The sequence below is a fragment of the Carassius gibelio genome, chromosome B19 (assembly GCF_023724105.1).
Source record: "Carassius gibelio isolate Cgi1373 ecotype wild population from Czech Republic chromosome B19, carGib1.2-hapl.c, whole genome shotgun sequence".
NCBI classification, from domain to species: Eukaryota; Metazoa; Chordata; class Actinopteri; order Cypriniformes; family Cyprinidae; genus Carassius; species Carassius gibelio.
Window position 1 is genome coordinate 17,700,784 of NC_068414.1, and position 19,062 is coordinate 17,719,845.

The 19,062-nt window shown below is 38.1% G+C and overlaps 2 protein-coding genes across 2 annotated transcripts; one reads left to right on the forward strand and one right to left on the reverse strand.

Moving 5' to 3' along the window:
* The first annotated feature begins 4,812 nt into the window (after positions 1-4,812).
* stmn2b (stathmin 2b) lies at positions 4,813-12,036 on the forward strand. Its single transcript, XM_052584955.1, has 5 exons — positions 4,813-5,067; positions 9,367-9,462; positions 9,790-9,965; positions 10,115-10,306; positions 10,895-12,036. Exons 1-5 carry the CDS (start codon positions 5,049-5,051, stop codon positions 10,952-10,954), a joined length of 543 nt encoding a protein of 180 aa, XP_052440915.1. The 5' UTR covers positions 4,813-5,048; the 3' UTR covers positions 10,955-12,036.
* Positions 12,037-14,147: 2,111 nt separating this feature from the next.
* Positions 14,148-18,032, reverse strand: hey1 (hes-related family bHLH transcription factor with YRPW motif 1). Its single transcript, XM_052584948.1, has 5 exons — positions 17,867-18,032; positions 17,551-17,626; positions 17,346-17,429; positions 16,600-16,681; positions 14,148-16,104 (listed from the first exon to the last, which is right to left on the reverse strand). The coding sequence occupies exons 1-5, from the start codon at positions 17,950-17,952 to the stop codon at positions 15,491-15,493; spliced, it is 942 nt and encodes a 313-aa protein (XP_052440908.1). The 5' UTR covers positions 17,953-18,032; the 3' UTR covers positions 14,148-15,490.
* Positions 18,033-19,062: the final 1,030 nt, after the last annotated feature.

The window sequence follows — 19,062 nt, forward strand, 5'->3', positions numbered from 1 at the left end:
GTCAGAGAATTAATTGGGGTTTTACTTACCTGGAATGCTTAGCTGAGTTGTTTACGTAAGATACTGATAAGTTAATTCAGTTGTGTGGAAGATTTAGACCATTTTTGGTTAGAATTAGAGATAGGTTCAAGGGTTTGGTCTTTATTTGTTTCTTTCTTAATTGATTGTTTGTGATTTGATTTAAGTACGGTATCTACATGTATTATTTATTTCAACAGATGTACGACTGCTGTGATGACTGGGCAGGTGGGGGTGGGGCTTAAGGTAGTGTCCCCCTCTGTTAAAAACACGTCCCAGGCCCCCCCCCCCGCCCTTGCAGTTATGCAGATAGCATGTCAATTTAAAGGGCCGGATGTGAAGCAGGACACTGTTTTCTTGTTCAAACCACATGTAAATGCACTGTGTCCAGATGGCCCTGAAACTCTACTAACTCTAAATAATGGGAGTCGTCCAGCGGTCAAGATCAGTGTGCAGAACCTCACAGATCATGATGTCAGACTTCCAGGGAAAACTGAGCTTGGGACAATATAGTCAATAGTCAAGTCTGTATTATCAGTGACAGCATAACATTTTGCAACAATGGCCATGTTCAATGAAGTAAAAAAAAAAACTGGCAAAAAAAGATCTAAAAATCTGGGGTTTCCTGACTTCTCTCAGGCATTCATACTTCACATGATGTGTTCAATCAAGGCCTGGGTGCTGTCTTGTATCAAAATCAGGACGGCAGATTAAGAGTAATAGGTTATGGCTCAATAAACTGGACAGCTGCAGAGAGAAACTATCATATACACAGTGGGAGGAGTTTTCTAGCCCTCAAATGGGCTATAAAAGAAAAGTTTTGAAATTTTATACACCTACCTTCACCATGTACAGTGATACTTGTACCCTTTATTATGTGTTGTCCTCTGCAAGGTTAAATGCCACTGGATTCAGATGGCTTGCTGAACTTGCAGACTTCCATTTCACCATTAGCTATCGTCCAGGTCAGGAGAATGTAGATGCTGATTCTCTATCCAGAATGCAAATTTTATATAGAGACAGTAATGTGAGAATGTGGGCACTTTTATAGTCTGTGGGAGCCACATGTTGGTCCAGCGCAACCCAGATCCACGCCTTGCCTAAGTCTGTCAGGGTGCACAGGTATGCAGGGAAATTGATGAGGAACTTTACAAATCATTATCAAAAGGGGAGATACAGGAAGCTCAAAGGGACAACAAGAATGACAGAGAAATCATAATTAGACCACTTGCTTCTTCAAAACAGTGGCAGTCAGCCAGTCAGAGGTCTAATGCGTGAGTAGGACAAGCTGGGGTTGGACAAGTGTGGCATAATTTAATGTAAAACATCACAACGAATGCAGTTCGTGTTGCCAAAAGTACAGTATTGGCTTGAGATACCTGATGAGATGAGCCACAAAGGCACAACCAGTGTTTTTTCTGGCCTACACGCAGAAGAATATTCATGGATAAAACCCTTCAAAACCATTAAAGATGTCATATGACATTGCTAAAAAGAAAATTATTTAGTGTAAGGTAAAAAAAAAAAAAACATAATGAAATTGCTCTTCTATGTCCTACCTTTCTGAATCGCGTCGATTTTTACAAAGCTCATCGGCCTGAAAAGCGAGTTGTGCTCTGATTGGGCAGCCATCCAGTGTGTTGTGATTGGCCAAATACCTAAAGAGTGTGACGGAAATGTTACGCCCCTTAACACTGTGATGCTGTGTGTGACTGATAGGTAAAATGTCAGGACACCGGCACAGTGAGACAAAACCAATAAAACCCATTACAAACTAGGCATTTGTTGCATCCAGTGGGGACATAATTACTAATTATAATGACTTATACCATAGTTTTACACATTGCGTTGGATATCGCGCTGCTTAAACATAAAACCATTTCTGCATTTTTGATTGGAGAAATGACAAACAACAAGCGCTACTCTACACTGCTCATAACTCACGTTTGAATCATCAGTGGCAGATTCTTTAAATATGTAAATGTATTTACCGGCTGTGAGTCCGAAGCACCAGACTGTCCTTGGAAAGTTGTAATTGCCCAACTTAATTGAAACAGCACTTAATTGTGCACAGAAGCATTGTAGGCTGCTGGTTCAGGAAACAGTCCTCGTCTTTCGTAAAATGCACTGTACACATCTGAATTTGAATTGAACTGCTCTGGAATAGTGTTGAAAATACAACTTTACCACTGATTTCTAGTTGTGTCCTCTTTTGGAAGAACAAACAAAGTAGTTCTGCTTTCACAACGAATCACACAGCTTCTCCACAACATGGCAGCAGCAACAAAGAGAATAAAAGTTTGGGTCAGTGTTATGCAAATCTTCCCACATCATGATGTAGAGATGTGGGGGTGTGTTAGAATGAGCTATTTTAGGGGGGTGTGGTTGACTTGACTTTTATAAAGAATATCTCTTTGGATTTGAGACTTTATTCTTTGCAACTTTAGAGATCTTTTTATGCATCAAGAGAACTCCAAGGAGAAAGGAAAATATGACTGGATATGACGCTAATATGACCGCATTAAGACCTATCCATAGATATCCACTGATGTGCTTCACTTAAGGATGGTTATGAGTACATTCTTGTTGTAGCAGGCCATTTGTTCAATCATTTTGTTTGGTTTGGGTCCCCTAACAAATTTACTGTGTGAAATGTGGCGTTTCACGTGGTGTGAAAGTGACAATGAGTACTATATATATTTAAGTTAAATAATACCAGTTTAGGACAGTAAAATATTCAAAACCAGATGGAAAAGGAAACCGTAAACTTTAATATATAATTTGACATAACTACTAATTTTATGAAACTACATTTTAATTATAAATGATCATAACATGACAATTATAAATTATTATAATGTAAAATAATTAAAAAACTTTTTTTATTTTTTTATTCCTTTTTTTTATTGGGCAACAAAGTCTTAGCGTATTTATAAAAAGTGCACAAGGATTTAATTAATAATTAATAATGTTTAATAATGATTTGAGTTTGTGCTTCTGCTCACTCAGATGTTCAATATGGCAAATAATTAATATTTTAAATAGCCTAGCTAAAGCAGAAATGAGGTGCTATCAAATGTGAACTTTTTCATGAACCAAGCAACTGGTTTTAAAAGAGATTTGTGTAGGATTTATTTATGAAAAGCTCTTGCTTTCCCTGCTTATTTGTGTTGTGAGTACAATGCATTCTTGAGCATTGCTATGCTGGAAACATAATAGAACCCCAGTTTGGCTCAGATATCTTAGTTAAAGAGTGACCAACTTTAGTGAAACTATTTCTCACATTTACAGTAATCCTCTCACAGCTCTTTAAATTTAATTCCCAATGACCATATCTGAAAACTACGCAGTCTTTATACAGAAGTGTCATTCAAGCATAACCAAAACTAATTTTAAATTCATTATTAAGGAAACCCTTTTGATTAATGAATGACTCCAGATATCTGGTTCACTGGCTTAGTCCTTAAGTAATTCAGCATAACCAGCGGCAACTGTAAGATTAGTGCTGCACTGATAAATCAATTTGTCCTCTGAACATATGTACCATTTTTTCTAATCTTAGAACATTTTTCCTGATGAAATGTTGTAAATGAAGCCATGCACTTGGCCATAACCAGCGCTGATGTTTCCTTAATTAAGAATCCAATGCCACCACCATGTGGTTGAAAAAGTTAATGCAGTGCTTTCTTCTGATCGTGAATCTTTAGGCGTGACCCTGAGCTGACATGCCTGGGCTGTCCGTACAAGATTTAGGCTTCAGTTTTGGAGCGTGGAAAGATATGAAAATTATAGTTATATTGTGTATTTATTTAAATCAAGAGATTGCAGGATTGCTTGTTTCTGAAATGCCATAAAGGCCTATGGATTATTTAATCTACATTGTAAAGTAATACAGCGGTCTCATATGCCTAGTAATGCCTAAATATCCTTCATGTACTGCTGAGCAATTTCTAACCCGCTTTCTTCAGACACCAGAACTTTCATTATTTATTGTGCAGTCTTCACTTCTTTCATAATTGATGCTTGAATAGCCTGCAATGAGCATTTCTGTGTGCCGGAGCTAGATGTGCATGCAGAATGATAAATCATGGCTGAATATGGGACTACATGGGCATATTTATTATGGATAAAGAAGTATTTTACAATTTTGTATTTCTTCACCAAGAATTACTCTGACACGTTGTATGTGCGCATGTTATCATCAGCTACATTGGTGCTGTTTAATTCATAGATCCTGTCTGATGCTAAAAATATATATTATTATTTTATTTTTATTCATCAATTCATTAAATATTGCTAAACATATTGAAGCAATTGTAATAAATTTAATTGAATAATAACTAAATAATATTGACAAATATTAAGATACATGTGACTCATGCATAAAACAGTCATAATCTCAAGGGACCTTTGACAGTGCTGGGAGGGGCACTCCGTGTCCCAGTGCTGCTTTGGCAGTGCTTCTGTCACCTTATCTCCTCAAATTTATTTAAAATTAATTATAATATACTGTGCAAGTGCGCAGCATATTATATATATAGGCCTGGGAATAATTTATATCATCATCAGCTTTATGCAGTTGTTGCAGTGATGACAGACACAGCTAGCTATTCAGATAAAATAATCCATAAGAGATTAATCGTGCTTCATGTAGGTTACTGTATCCAATGATACAGCGCTTCCAGTAACCGCCGTCTTCTGATGTAGTTCACCATTTAAAATGAATATAAATCAATGGGAGCTGTGCATGAACGGGCTGCACCACTGATAAAAAAAGGGGGGGAGAGGGGGACGCAATTAGTCATCTTGTGCGCTCCTCACCGTTGACATCCTCCTGTACATTTAACCGGGCGCGCGACAGCCTTTCACTTGGAAGTGCGCGTGAAGGGACAACAGCAGGCAATCTGATTGAACACACGCACTCTCTCCCTCAGAGCGCCGTTCTGCTGACTCAGTGCCTTATCACAGCGAACCGGTTCCTCGCCAACGAACAGATCTGAAACGCACCAGTCACCGCAACAGCTCCAGCCATGGCCAAGACTGCGATCGGTAAGACAAACCTTCCTTCGTTTTGTTCGCCGGTCCGTGTCTCTTTGATGCTGAGAGGATGCTGAGAGATGCACAATAGACCCTGATGCAGGAGAGTCAGGGGTCTTTGAGATGAAAAAAATGATTTTAAATAGGCTAGATATATAAATCTGCGTTCTCCTTCAACGCGTGCTGTTTTATTTTCAAATATGGAAGTGCGTTCTGGGTGCACCCCGGCTGCCTACTCACTTTTGCTTAAAAATGGGGACTGTATAAATGAGGAAAAGCATTAAATGGGTTTATTATAGTGCATATCTATTAAAATACACCGAGACATGCTTTAAAAAGCCTTAAAATGATTTTCTTGTGCCAGTGCACCTGCCGGCTCATCCATCTCCAGCATAATGCAGAAGGACCCCACCCAAGATCCAGCTCTGTGTTTCAGCCTTCAGAAAACACCGTAAAGCCTGGCAATACCCAACTCAGAGCAGTTTAAACCTTCTGACATCTTCTATACATGATATTTTCATCCTTTTTATAAAATGAGCTAGGTGTGGCTGGTGTATTTATTGCTAAACAAAGCTTAAAACAGGGAACTACAGCATGTTAATGAATCAGGGTGTTTGAAATAGCTTAAATGTGATGTTCGTTATGAAGACAAAATTCCTTAATTATTGCCAATTATCACAAATGATAGGTTGCTTGTCAGTGTTTTTTCACTGATTTGAGAGCATGACTCATTAGCCGGTGGGTTAATTTGATCTCATTTATAATGGGTATATAAGAATCTATATTCGCACACCTTCTACAACATATGCAGTCTACCAGCACACGTCACATGTTTATAGTTAACCCAATTCATTATTTAAAAAAACCCTCCTTGCTGATTAAACACAGGTTTTTAAGGTGTAATTGTGGATTTGCATTTGATTTCTTTCGGTCACACCATTTCTAGCGTGGTGTGTGATGCAGACTGCAGTATCAGATGATTAATGTTTTAAATGGAAGTGTGAGGGCTCAAGTCGTCTCGCCAGTAAGCGTGTCTCAGGGCTTTTGTGATTCTGGATTATGTTGTAGGCGGCCAAACTGGGGCATACCATAGACAGACAAGGTGTGCGTCGGCTTTATCACATCTTTGTGAGACGCTTGCAGGGCAGGGCACTGGTGGACTGCGGCTGAATGTCTCTGTTCTAGCTGTCATCTCACTTAGAATGTTAAATGACAACTTGAAGAGACATTTGTTTTGTGGGAACCACTTATGTGCACTTGATCCTGCCATGCAATGCAATTACACGGAACTGTGTCTTTAGGATATTTCATTTCATTTCATTTCACAGAACACACAAGAAATGCACCGGCAAATGCCTGTGGGAATCCTCCTGCTAATGAGAAAACATGTCAATCAATATTATCAATACACTTGGAATATTTATAGGGTTTAAAAGAGCCGACAGGAAGACCTTGGTGCATCATTTATACCTCTAAAGTCAACCAGATCAAAATAAGAAAATTAGGTCTTAATTTATGCATAATTAGATCTCTTATTATGACTCACCTAAAAGCATTGCTTATTTAATTAGACTTTTAATTTAATGATTGGATAATTGGCCACAATTTTGTTAGAAATACATATCACATATCAATAAAGAGCTCACAGGTGCCTGTCTTTGTCATATATACTTTATAGATTTCTTAATCATAACCCCAGTTTATCAGTTCTGGTTACTGGATTACTGAAGATAGTATGACTAATCTAATCAATTAAACTCCATTAATCATTAACCTAACAGGAAGTTCAAATATACACATTCAGCAATGCTGCTCAACAATGGGGTGCTGCTATTGCTTTTTAAGATTAATGATTTTTTGGGGCTTTAAGGCTTTAATGTCAACTATGTGATATGATTTTTAGTGTGAATGGATGATATTCACAGAGGCATTTGCCCGTGCAGCTGCAGTGGACAGAGCATATGTGTGAGAGAGAAAGCGGGAGGTGGGAGGGGCCATTATTGATTTCCAGGGTGGGCATGCTGATGCATTATCAAACAAACCACACAAAGGACTTTTCACTTGTCCACTGGCCCATCGAGCCTAATGACAAATTTTGAGCACCGTACTTTATTATTCAACTTCATATTTAGTGGTGGTGCGATACATGGTCTGCATCACTGTAGTGCATGATAGTATGATGAGGTCATAATCAGTCAAGCACAGAGAATAAGAACTACTTAATGTAAAAACTAATGGTATGTTAAAATTTAATATTAAACTATATGTTTTTGTGTGTGTGTGTGTGTGTGTGTGTGTGTGTGTGTGTGTTTGTATAATATGTATAATACATAGAGTATGTAAATTAGTGAATGCAAGTATTATAAATAAGAATCAGTCACAACAAAAACATTTACTTAATGTAAAAATTGTAATTAGAGCAAATGTATATTATATGTAAAGTTAGTGTTAGATTATTTTATATAAACTTATATGCAATGCATACACACCCACCCACAATAATATATAATTAGATTAAGTGATTTATACAATAGTGTCTGCGTGTAAAAATTAGTGCATAAAACTATGATATATATATAAGAAACAGTTATGCCAAAATACAAAGAATTACAATTATTTACTGTAACACAATGCAATAATTTATTGTCCCATTACATCAAAAATCGATGTATTTTTGACCAGTTGCCACAATATCTACATCTCATGCCAAGGTTGTGATCTCCAGACGGTGAATACTCTTTCCCAATTACAAACCTGGTCTTTTTTTCAGCAAAAGCTCTTGATAAGAGCACACTTTTGCACACACACCGATGCAGTCGTCTGTGTGAGATCCTTTTCACCTGCTCGCCAGCCGGCTGACATGAATTACTTGCTTCAGTGAGCTGTCTATCGTCCTTATCTCACTCTGACTAGACAGCAGGAGAGAAATGCTTACCGAGGTCTGGGAATACTCAATATCACAGCACTAAACCTCCAGCGCCACCCCCTCAATATACCGGAAGAAATGGTTTGCTCCAGTAATTACTAATTAAAGCCCCCAACATCAAAATCAGCCAGCCAGAGGGCTTTTAATCCTGGAGGGAGTGAACACAGTGATTCTCTCACTTCTTTCCCTCCCGGGTTTCTCCATCCTCTAGTTTGTGAGGGATTAATAAGCTCGTCAGGGAGCGAGAGGGAGTTGATCAGATTTTTCCAGGCTCTGCTGTGCAGAGAGAGTGAAGAAAGTAGGTTGATGCTGGAAAGGATAATAACAGTTTGAAATCTATCTGAACATTTAAAAAAAAAATGGTTTCATAACATCAACACAGCGCTGCTGTCAAGACTCTGATTTATAACTTAAATGCACTGGCCTTGATAAATGCTGCTTTGTGTGTTCAAGGAGAATCAGATACATTATATGCCTCATGTAGCATCTGCCATTGTTGATGTTTGTATGATTTAGGCTTGTTTGCACTTAATGCTGAAAAAGAAAAAATGATTCTGAAGTTGTGGATGAGGAATGATTGGGGTAGGATCAATGTAGCCGTCATAAACGCCGTCTGTTTTCTCTGGTCTTGCCGACTCACTCCCCGCACAAACACCCTCAGTAGTCAGACTCAGGGTAAAAATGGATTCCAATAAATAATATAACACTGAAGGCTGGGCGGTGGGGGATGGTGGAGCTTGTGGGGAACATCGTCTTGTAGGAAACCAGAGCGTGTGAGGACACGGCTGCTGGTTTTTCCTTAGAAAGCTCTAATGACAACATAGTGCTATTAAGGCATGCTTGCTTTATTTATTGATTTATTAATTGATTGATTGATTGCTTTTGGATTCTGTGATCCCCCACCCACCAAACCTCTTAGCCAAACCAGGGACACTCTGTTTTCTCAGTTACAAAATATTAAAACTTTAGATTAAAATTAATATCAAACATGAATATATGTATAAATAAAATATATTAATTTGCACACACACATACACACGTATATATCTATGTATAATACATACACATACATAACACAGTGTGCATATACATACACACATATACAACACACACACACACACACACACACACACACACTATCTATACTATCTATATATATTCCAGAATTTTTCTTTTGCTCCATTTTTCTCAGTACATATTCTACTGAAATGTTGTCTTTTATATTAGACTCACTACTTGTTCTACTAAAATGCTTTATTTTATATTAAAAACCTAGACGATTTGGGTTATTTTCTGCAACATTAACGATGCAGTTTCGAATAATCATTCATAAAACAGCGAGAGAGAATCTGGGTCAATGTTTTGTTTGATGTGTCTCCCCGCAGCATACAAAGAGAAGATGAAGGAGCTCTCCCTCGTCTCCCTCATCTGCTCCTGTCTCTACCCAGAGGCACGCAAGAACATCATGGGCGAGTTCGAAGGTAGGAAATGAAAAAATAATACCGGTAATGAGAAGCAATGTAGAAGGAATTTACAATAATATGCCGTGCTTTATAGTGCTCAGTCTGTCTGATCTTCATAATATAACTTTTTATTGGTCTGTGTGTGTGCCAGCAATACTACACATTTATTATTGTAACAGCTAATATAGATCAATAAATGTCTGATAAATGGTCAGGATGGCTGTTTAACAAAGTTATACGAGCTCATATCATGAGCAGAAGTTTTATTGCATGGATCCGGATGTGTAGAGGAATACTTGAAGTTTCTACACAGCATATATTTTGCTTTATGTCTTGTGTGATTAGACATGGAGGTGAAGCCCATTAACAAGCGGGCTTCTGGCCAGGCCTTTGAGGTCATCCTGAAGCCACCCTCTCCCACGGCTGACAGCTCCTACAGCATCACCACACCTCCCAAAAAGAGGGACATGTCCCTGGAGGACATCCAGAAGAAGCTGGAGGCAGCAGAGGACAGGAGGAGAGTGAGTTACCCATTCGTTTGTATTATATATCCATGTAACTTGTGTTTGATGTTAGCAATTTTGTATTCATTTAAAGCCCTTACACTTTTATTTAATGTGAACTGATAAACAGATGACTCCTATGACTCTGCCCCACTCTTCCTCTCCAGTCCCAGGAGGCTCAAGTCCTGAGGGCCCTGGCGGAGAAACGTGAGCACGAGCGGGACGTCCTGCTGAAAGCCATGGAGGAGAACAGCAACTTCAGCAAGATGGCGGAGGAGAAACTCATCACGAAGATGGAGCAGATCAAGGAGAACCGTGAGGCCTACATTGCAGCCATGCTGGAACGACTGCATGAGAAGGTGCTTAGACTAAAAACATTTGATTTCTTAATATTATCAATGTTGAAAACAGTTGTGATGTTTAATGTTTTATGTGGAAACAGTGCTTTTTTAAGGATTCTTTGATGAATAGAAAGTTCAGAAGAGCAACATTTATTTGAATTTAGCATTTAGGCTAAATGATATGAATAATAAAAACAAAAAACACAAGTATTAAAATGAAATGCATAATTTATCCCACACTATTTTTATGCTACCTGTCTGTACAATACCACCGATTTTTAAAACGTCTTGAGAAACTGACATGCTGTAACTGTGAAAAGTGATCTGACATTGTGGTTTTACAGGATAGAAGATAAAAGTAGCAAAAAATCATGGCATCTTTTTATTCAATCAATAAAATCAATAAAAATATGATTTTCTGTCACAAGAGGGCGCTACAGCACAATACAAATATTTCAATGTGATGTAGGCTACATAAGAGTGCTGGAAAAACAAAAGGCATTTTAGAATACGAATGTTGTTCATCAACAGAATATCAACATTAAGCTATAAAATGTAATGTTTATGCTAATTAATTTACAGTGTTATTTCTCTATGCACTTTCAGGAGAAGCATGCTCAGGTGGTGCGCAGAAACAAAGAGCTGATGGAGGAGTTGACAGCATGAGCACATCTCTCTTCACCCACTGTCCCATTACCCCACACCACCCCCTCCCCATACCTGCAACCTCCCGTCCCCAGAGAGACCCCCTCTCACCCCGCCACCGCTGCCCCGTGTAGAAAAGAGCCTCTGGCACCCCGCCCCGCTCAGACGAAGGGAATCGACCCTGCCCCCTCACCAACAGCATCCTCCCCGATATAGTCCAGAAGACAAAAGGAACATCATTACTCCAGAAAAAAAAGAGAATGTTTTTGCTTAAATCGAAACTAGTCAAAGTGGGTGTGGTTTTTTTGTAAATACTACCTATTTGTTTTATATGAGATGATGAAAAGTATTGCGGTGTGCCATTTTATAAGTTTCTCTCTGTATCTTTCTCTTTTAGTGGATGTACTCGTTTTCTCTCTATCAGATCTGCTACAGTTTCTCTTGTACCAGGCTTTGGTGTTTGTGAGTTTGCCGGCTAGCGATGTCTTCTCTAAACCCAACGATCATTTTAATGTCCCTATGTCCATGTGGAGAGAGTAAAAGCCGCCACAGTACAGTAAACGCAGCTCGAGCCGGACACTATCATAGCATTTACAACAATCTCTAGCTCTTTCTTCACACATTCATCACAATACACAAACAGATACAACATACACACACATGCAACCAGGCAGCTTGATTTTAGTGGAAAAAGACATTAAGAGGAGCTGCGGTTAGAGCCACGCCGAAGTCATGTGACGTCTCTCGCCCCGTGCTTGACCATAGTCTGGGTTGCATTTTTGCTGACGGTGTAACATGAAGTTAGCCTTAAATTCTTGAGAATTGCTTGAAGTTCTCAATTCTGATTCGGCAAAGATTTAGGGGATTTCACGGGGGATTTTAGATGATAAAAATGGATGCTGTGTGTAACTGTGTGTGTGTGTTAAGAGCAGTGTGGGTGGACGGTGTAACCCTGTGCCATTGCTCTTGTGTAAGTAGCTTTAATGTCACAAACCTGCCCACCCTCATCTTTCTCTTCCAGCTGTGCATTCTGTTCCCTTCACACATGTAACTCTGGGATCATAAGCTGTGGTGAATAAAAGCTTGGGGTTCTTGGAATGAGAGTTTCTGTCTTTGGCTCCGTTTTTATTTCATACAATATACATTAACATAGACACATGATTCCATAAATTTAACAGCTGTAGGCCACAAAAGTGTGAATAGCATAACCATGTGTGAAAGAACCTGAAGTGTAATGCCCTAGTTTACCATCAGATGGCAAAACATGACTTTGCAAGAAAACATGAGGCATACCACTAAACTATATCCCTATTGTATGTAGGTTTGTTTTATGCAGTAAAAAATACTGCATATGTGCACAGCATACTGCTATTTTTTTTTTTTTTTACTTAATATAGCCTATGAAACAGTATTGGCTACAATATGCAAAAATATACATACGCATCTGCATTCAGCAAGTGGCTTTCGGCCATCATCATCTTGGACATCATTTATTTTGCAACCAGTTTTGTATAAAAAATTTCCTTCAGGTAATGAGTCATAAGAAAATGTGTGAATTATTTGTAGAGCATTCATTAAGTATGTTGGATTTTGAGATACCTAGCACAGAATGCTCTATTACATACTGTACATTTTGACAAATGTAGTAGGTCATCCGCTATTTTATGCATGCAGTCTATTTGCATACTGCATAAATAGTTTGAGCATGCTGAACATATTAATTTATCTTCTTAATATTCGAGGTTTAGGAAATCCAACCCTCATCTCTGGGGTGAATGAGGGGGAAAACATGCGATAAAAGCCTCTAAAATAGATTTAACGGCAGCTAGAGAAATAAAGAAGTGTGTTGGCAGAGTGCTGTGTGTAGGTGGGAATCTGTTTTACGGCTTTGGCTGGCAGGCACAGTACCCGTGGTGGCGTGGGAGTGCACCGCACCAGGAGCTCAGTGAGATGCTGTGATTGCTTTGGGACAAAGCTGCACTGTGCGGCCCTCTCCTCCCACTTTTCCATCTCTCTCGTTCCTTCTCTTCTCTCTCTGTACCTCTCTCTTTCCTCCCTCTGCAGTCCAGGCCAGCCAGGCTGCCATTGTCCAGGATATCCCTTGGCTGTTAATGGCTTCCTGGATACATAGAAAGGCCCCTGGGCCGTGTTTGATATCAGTTCAAAACGCACGCATACAGGCACTGGTTCAAGCCCTATAGAAATGTGCAGCGCCTCATCTCGCTGGCATGAAAGGAGCCATTCATCCCCGAAGCATTAAATCACAAGCAAGGCTTATTTATGTATATCCACCTGTGAAGAACGAGGCTGGCTGGAACATTTCAAACACGCCAACAATTCTGGATGATAAAAACATTCTGTAGTTTTCTCTGACTGGAGATTCTTAGACTGTGAGATTTGCCCATTCAACATTTTAATTGAATTGTCTGTATATATTTGATCATGTTGAAAAAAAAAAAAAAAATCATTTTGATATAATTTGGTATTTTGATGAAATCTATTTTTTTATTTATTTTTGGCTGATGCCTAATCATTTTTACATAAGGGGCAATAATTATTATTATTTTTTTTTTTACAAATGTTAAAATTATAATTGATTAGTTAATATATTATAATTGATAAGATTATTTAATTAAATGATTATCAAATGAATTTAATAAAAACACAAAACCAATCATTTTAAATGCTGCAGCTGAATTTCTGCATCACAACATTATAATGTTCAGTATAAAAATAGATATTTTTGATATATTTTGAGATTTGTCAAAAATACTCTAATTTTAAATATCTGACTGATACCAATAAGCTGATAATTATTTTTTATGTAATTGCCAATAACAAAAACAACAACAACAACAAAAAAGCCAACATTAAAATTATATTATGTTATACTATGTTATTATTATAATTTTATTATTATTTAAAAGTTTATAATAAAAAACTTAATACTAAACTAATGATTTTAAATGGTTAATTTATCAATCTGAAATGTATATAAAATGCTGAATTTTTTTTGCAAAACATAATAATGTACAGTAAGTTATTTTCATTAGATTAGGATTAAGATTAGGTTAAAAATGACATTTAACATTTTTAATAGTCTAATTGTTAAATCTGTAATATCGACTGATAAGGGTTATGGTACCAGTATATTCGCATTTGGAATTTTTAATGTATCAATCAAAATGTCAAAAATGAAAACAGGACATGAATATGCAAGTACAGGGCTATTAGCTAGACATTTCATTTTATTACAGGAAAGTCACACAGGTTAGTGAGGGACAGGCACAGTACCACACCATCTCTTCCAGTACTATCTATTCCCCTAGTCTTATCTGATTTGCCAGTGAAAATTCACTATTACCGTGAAACAATCTGGTTTCCCAAAACACTGCTCAAGTAGAGTTAACTAAGAGAGAGAGAGATGATCTGGTGCATAGGGAACTTGTGCACATGAGCAAACAACTCCGCTATGGACAAATCCAACAGTGCCTTTGCTACAATTAAATTAGTGCCGTTCTGAGAGATTGTCTATCTAGATTGTCTTTGAAAAGCTTTAACAGTGGCCTGTTCCTGCAAACAACAAATTCATAACATTTTATATACATAAACACACACCGCAGTTCACTGAACAAAATGACTTAAAATCTTTATAAAAAATAAAGTACTCATCAAGTTGAGAAATACAGATTCAGTTGCATAGTTTCATATACATCTGGAGAGGGCTGAATGCAAAACATCAGTGTCAACTTCATTGCATAGTTTTTCATTTTCATGGAAATGCTGAACACGTTTCCTCACATAATAAGTCAAATCCTGCCTGTCATTCTGAAGGAGACTATTTAGGATGCATACATATGTTTCAAGAGATCAAAGCACTTCTGTACTATCTTTAACATAATTATAGTTCACCCCAAAAAAGAAAATTCTGTCATCATTTACTTACCATAATGTCATTCCTATATTCCTCTAATTCTTGTCTGGAAGATAAAAGAAGATATTTTAAAGACTGTTGGTAACCAAATTGTCCCGCTTGGACAAAAATTCAATGGAAGTCAACGGCACCCAAAACTGTTTGGTAACCAACATTCATCAAAATATCTTCTTTTATCTCCCACAGATGATGGCTGAGTAAATGACAGAATTTTCTTTTTTGGGTGAACTGTCCCGTTAAATGGACATCTGGTTTGAGCTTAACTCCATTAACACCCATTCAGTGATGCATCTCATCTGCGTTTGGCTCCAGTCTCTCTCTCTCTCTCTCTCTCTCTCTCTCTCTCTCTTTTAGTTTACCTTGCTCCACTAATGGACAAAATAACTAGACTTGCTCAGAACCGAGCCTGTGAGAACCTGACACTCTCCAGAACTCATCTCTGCTCAGCCTGAGACAGGACAGCTTTAATACACAGGGTAACTGGAATAAGTACATTGGATCTGTATTCGCTTTTTCCCTTTGTACAAGTCTGCGGTTCTGTCCATCTCTTCAAAATAGTCAGATGTTACAGAAAAGGGCATATCTAACTGACTGTCTGTCCACAGTTTTCATGTTTTTTAAGTTCAGAAGGCCCCTATTTCCATGCTCCAAGGCCTGTAGGGCTTCCCCAGGCTGCTGGAGGGAATCGCGGGGCCCAGCGAGCTTGGAGACAGCAGGGGAAATGCGCTCAGTGGGAAGGGAAATGCAGACAGGCTGGAAAGTGACGTCAGGAGGGGTGGAGAAAGCTTGGATGTAGTAGGTGGTGTGAGCCCAGGGGGCAGGGAGGAACTGGGTGGCACCCGCAGCGGTCCTGTCTGCCCTGCCTCAGTAATCACCGTGCCAGTCAGCCTGCTGGGGGCGTGTGGCTCTGTGGAGGGGGCGGATGGAGATGAAGAGGAGGGCGATGAAGAACTGGAGGATGGAGGGCTGCTGGTGCTGCGCGGCTGCTGCAGGAGGAGGTGATGAGCCAGGTGTCCGGGCGGTGTCCCGAACGCAGAGCCCCACGCCAAGTGGCCCAAACCAGAGTGGGCTTCTCTCTGGGAAGCATAACTGTTCAGGTGCGAAACCAGGCGGATGCGGAGGGGGTCGGTGTTGTCCAGGCCCTCGATGATACTGAGGTAACGCGCCGTCTCCGCCAGGCATTCGCGGAAACCCAGGCCACGGTAATCCATGGCCAGAGCGTGAGCCTCAAAGTAACCTGTGAGAGAGAGAACGAGAGCTGTTGAGCGATCTGAGCTGATAATGATTACAGCTTGTGACAGGAAACAGCGCAGTTCTCACTGGGAGTGGCTGAGAGCGAAACTGAAATGATGCTAGATAAACAACTGAGATTAAAAATCACTTTACACTTCTAGTTCGTCCTGTTTCAGTCGTGCAGGGGTTGGTAATTATTTTCACTGTGGGAATTTCCTTGAACAGATTCCCAAACATTGGTTGATCTCATAATGCAAGGTTGCGTTCAATTTGATTTTATAATAACTTTTATTATTCATAAATCATTAGAAGATATTATAATGCATGAAAAAATAACATGTACGTAAAAGTAGTGAAACATTTTAAAAAGCTGTAATACAGTTGTGACATGTAATATAAAAACTTGTAATATAAATACAAAGCTGCATATATATTAATGCTTATTAACCAAATTTATACTCAAAGTGTATTTTCTTTAAAATAAGTGTAAAATAAGTACCTTTTCCTCCAGCTGCATGAAGCATCTTTAAATGATCAACGGTCATCTGTAAAATTTCTGCTTTTTCTAGTTTGGCAGAGCCCTGAGAACAAGAACAAATGTGATGAGTTAAGAGGTAAGACTATATCATATCATAAAATTAATCCATTTCAAGAACTGATGTCATGTTCTTATTTTGGTTTAATTCAGTACATGTTTGGAAAAGGTTTATTCCAAAAATGCCATGAATTGTCAAGTGGTCCCAATCAAGTTTAAAGTACTCAAATGTTTTCCTTTCACCTTGAATATACATTTTCAAAATGTTCAAATCAATAAATACTGAGATTCGGACATCTTGATGATTGCAAGTAGTCCTCTAATGTTATATGGTTTTCTTGGCACACGACAATAAAATGACTTTATATATATATATATATATATATATATATATATATATATATATATATATATATATATATATATATATATATATATATATATATATATATATATATATATATATATATATATATATATATATATATATATTAATAATAATATTTCTAAACCAAATTGCTTTACTGTTTTTATGAAATACTAACAAAGGATTGAGCCGAACTAATGCCTGCATTTCCTTTTTCAAGAGGTTCAGCTATAATGAGACTTCAAAAAATATATAAATAAATAAATAATTATAATAATAATTCTAGACATTTACAGTAGCCAGACTTCTGAGATGTGAGTCAGGTGCAGTGATTGACACTCACCTGTTTCTCAAACGCGCTGGGCACAAGCCTGCGCAGCTCAGACAGACTGTTGTTTATCCGGTCCCTGCGGCGCTTCTCAATGATCTGTTCAAACCGATTGTGAAATCATTAATAACAGTCATTTAACAACAGTACAGTCATTTGTTCAGCATTACAGATTAAGTTTTAAGGGTTTTGCAACGATGAAAAATGCTCTTAGTCTTACCCCTCTGCGACGTTTTCTCGCTTGCACTTGAGAGGTAGTGGATGGAGACATTGAACCGAGTGGAGAATTCACACCGCTTTAAAAAAATTATAAAAAAATTATGCATAAGATAAATATTCCACATAACTCCGTTGTTAGACATGGAATTTGAAATTTACATTTTCATTTTGTGTACGTTTCAAATTAAATGTGCACACATTTAAATGTGTGGTTATTTTCTTCTCCAGTTAGTTGCAAGTTTAACGTTTTATCACTCAAAAAAAAAAGTGAATTGCAAAAAAACCCAAAATAAATAAATGACAACTTGATAACTTACGCATTTTCGTCAGCACTCTCCTTCTCCACTTCGATATTTTCATCGAGCTCGCTGTCTGAGGAGCTAAAATCGTGATTTCTCTTCATTTTTCTATAATCTTACAGAGTGTATCCGCAGCGTGTGTCAGGTGAGACAGAAGTTCATCCGTATGAACCGGCAAGCTTTCCCACGGTATCATTTCAACGCCGAAACTCGCCAGAAGAGGCGTGGCTAAACGCGTAGACAGCCAATCAACGAACAAACCTGAGATTGAGTGGCATGTCGGTTGTCAGCGTCGCAGTTTATCCCCGCCCCTCTTTGTGAATATGCTTACTAAAGGGCCAATAGAATGTTCGTCCGTGAGCGCGGAGCTCCGCCCCCGAGTTCCGCCGGCGCTTGTGTTGTCTAGCCCAGCTAAAGGAGTGGCTGGCCGGCTGTCAGCACGCGCTGGCCGTGGGAAAGTTTCTTAGCAGAGCGCTGATAACCAATCAGGGGCGACGGCCGTCTCCGGCGCTGGAATGAATGGAGCAATTGGTTGGGGCGACGGGCGGTCTGCGAGTGAGCGTGTGAACCTGTAATCTAATACTAACTCATCCGAAGTAGTGCAGTGTGTATGAGGAAGCCACCAAGTCTAAATGTAGTCCATGAAGCGCAAACATGTACCTTCTTTGACGGCATTCCCAAAGGTACATTGCATTTAAAACCGACCAGTCCCTTTAAATGCACTAATAAGTGCACTAATAAGTACACAGCAGTAAACACAGCATGGGTTTCCATGTGCAATAAGCATTTAAAATATGTTTTGTAGTTTTACACTATTTAAATTTTATAATATTTGTGCTCATAATATAGGCTACACAACCACCTTTAGCACCAAAACATATTAGCATAAAAAGTAATAAAAAAAATGCAATAAAATTTTTTATAATAAAAAATGTAAAATGCTACATTTCATCAGATTTTTATAGCTATATTTTATCTAAAATATTTTTTCTAATTTGTGTGTAATTATTGTACCTAGAGCTTTTATGACCTAATTTTCTATTTTCCTTTATATGCATTTTAACTGAAAATATTAATACAAATTTTGAAATATAAAAATATAAAAATATAAAATAAAAATAATATAACCTACATATATCAATATATGCTCTAATTAAATTCAAATTCAGTTCAAGTAATCTGTATTTTTGCAAATAACTAATAACTCTAGCATT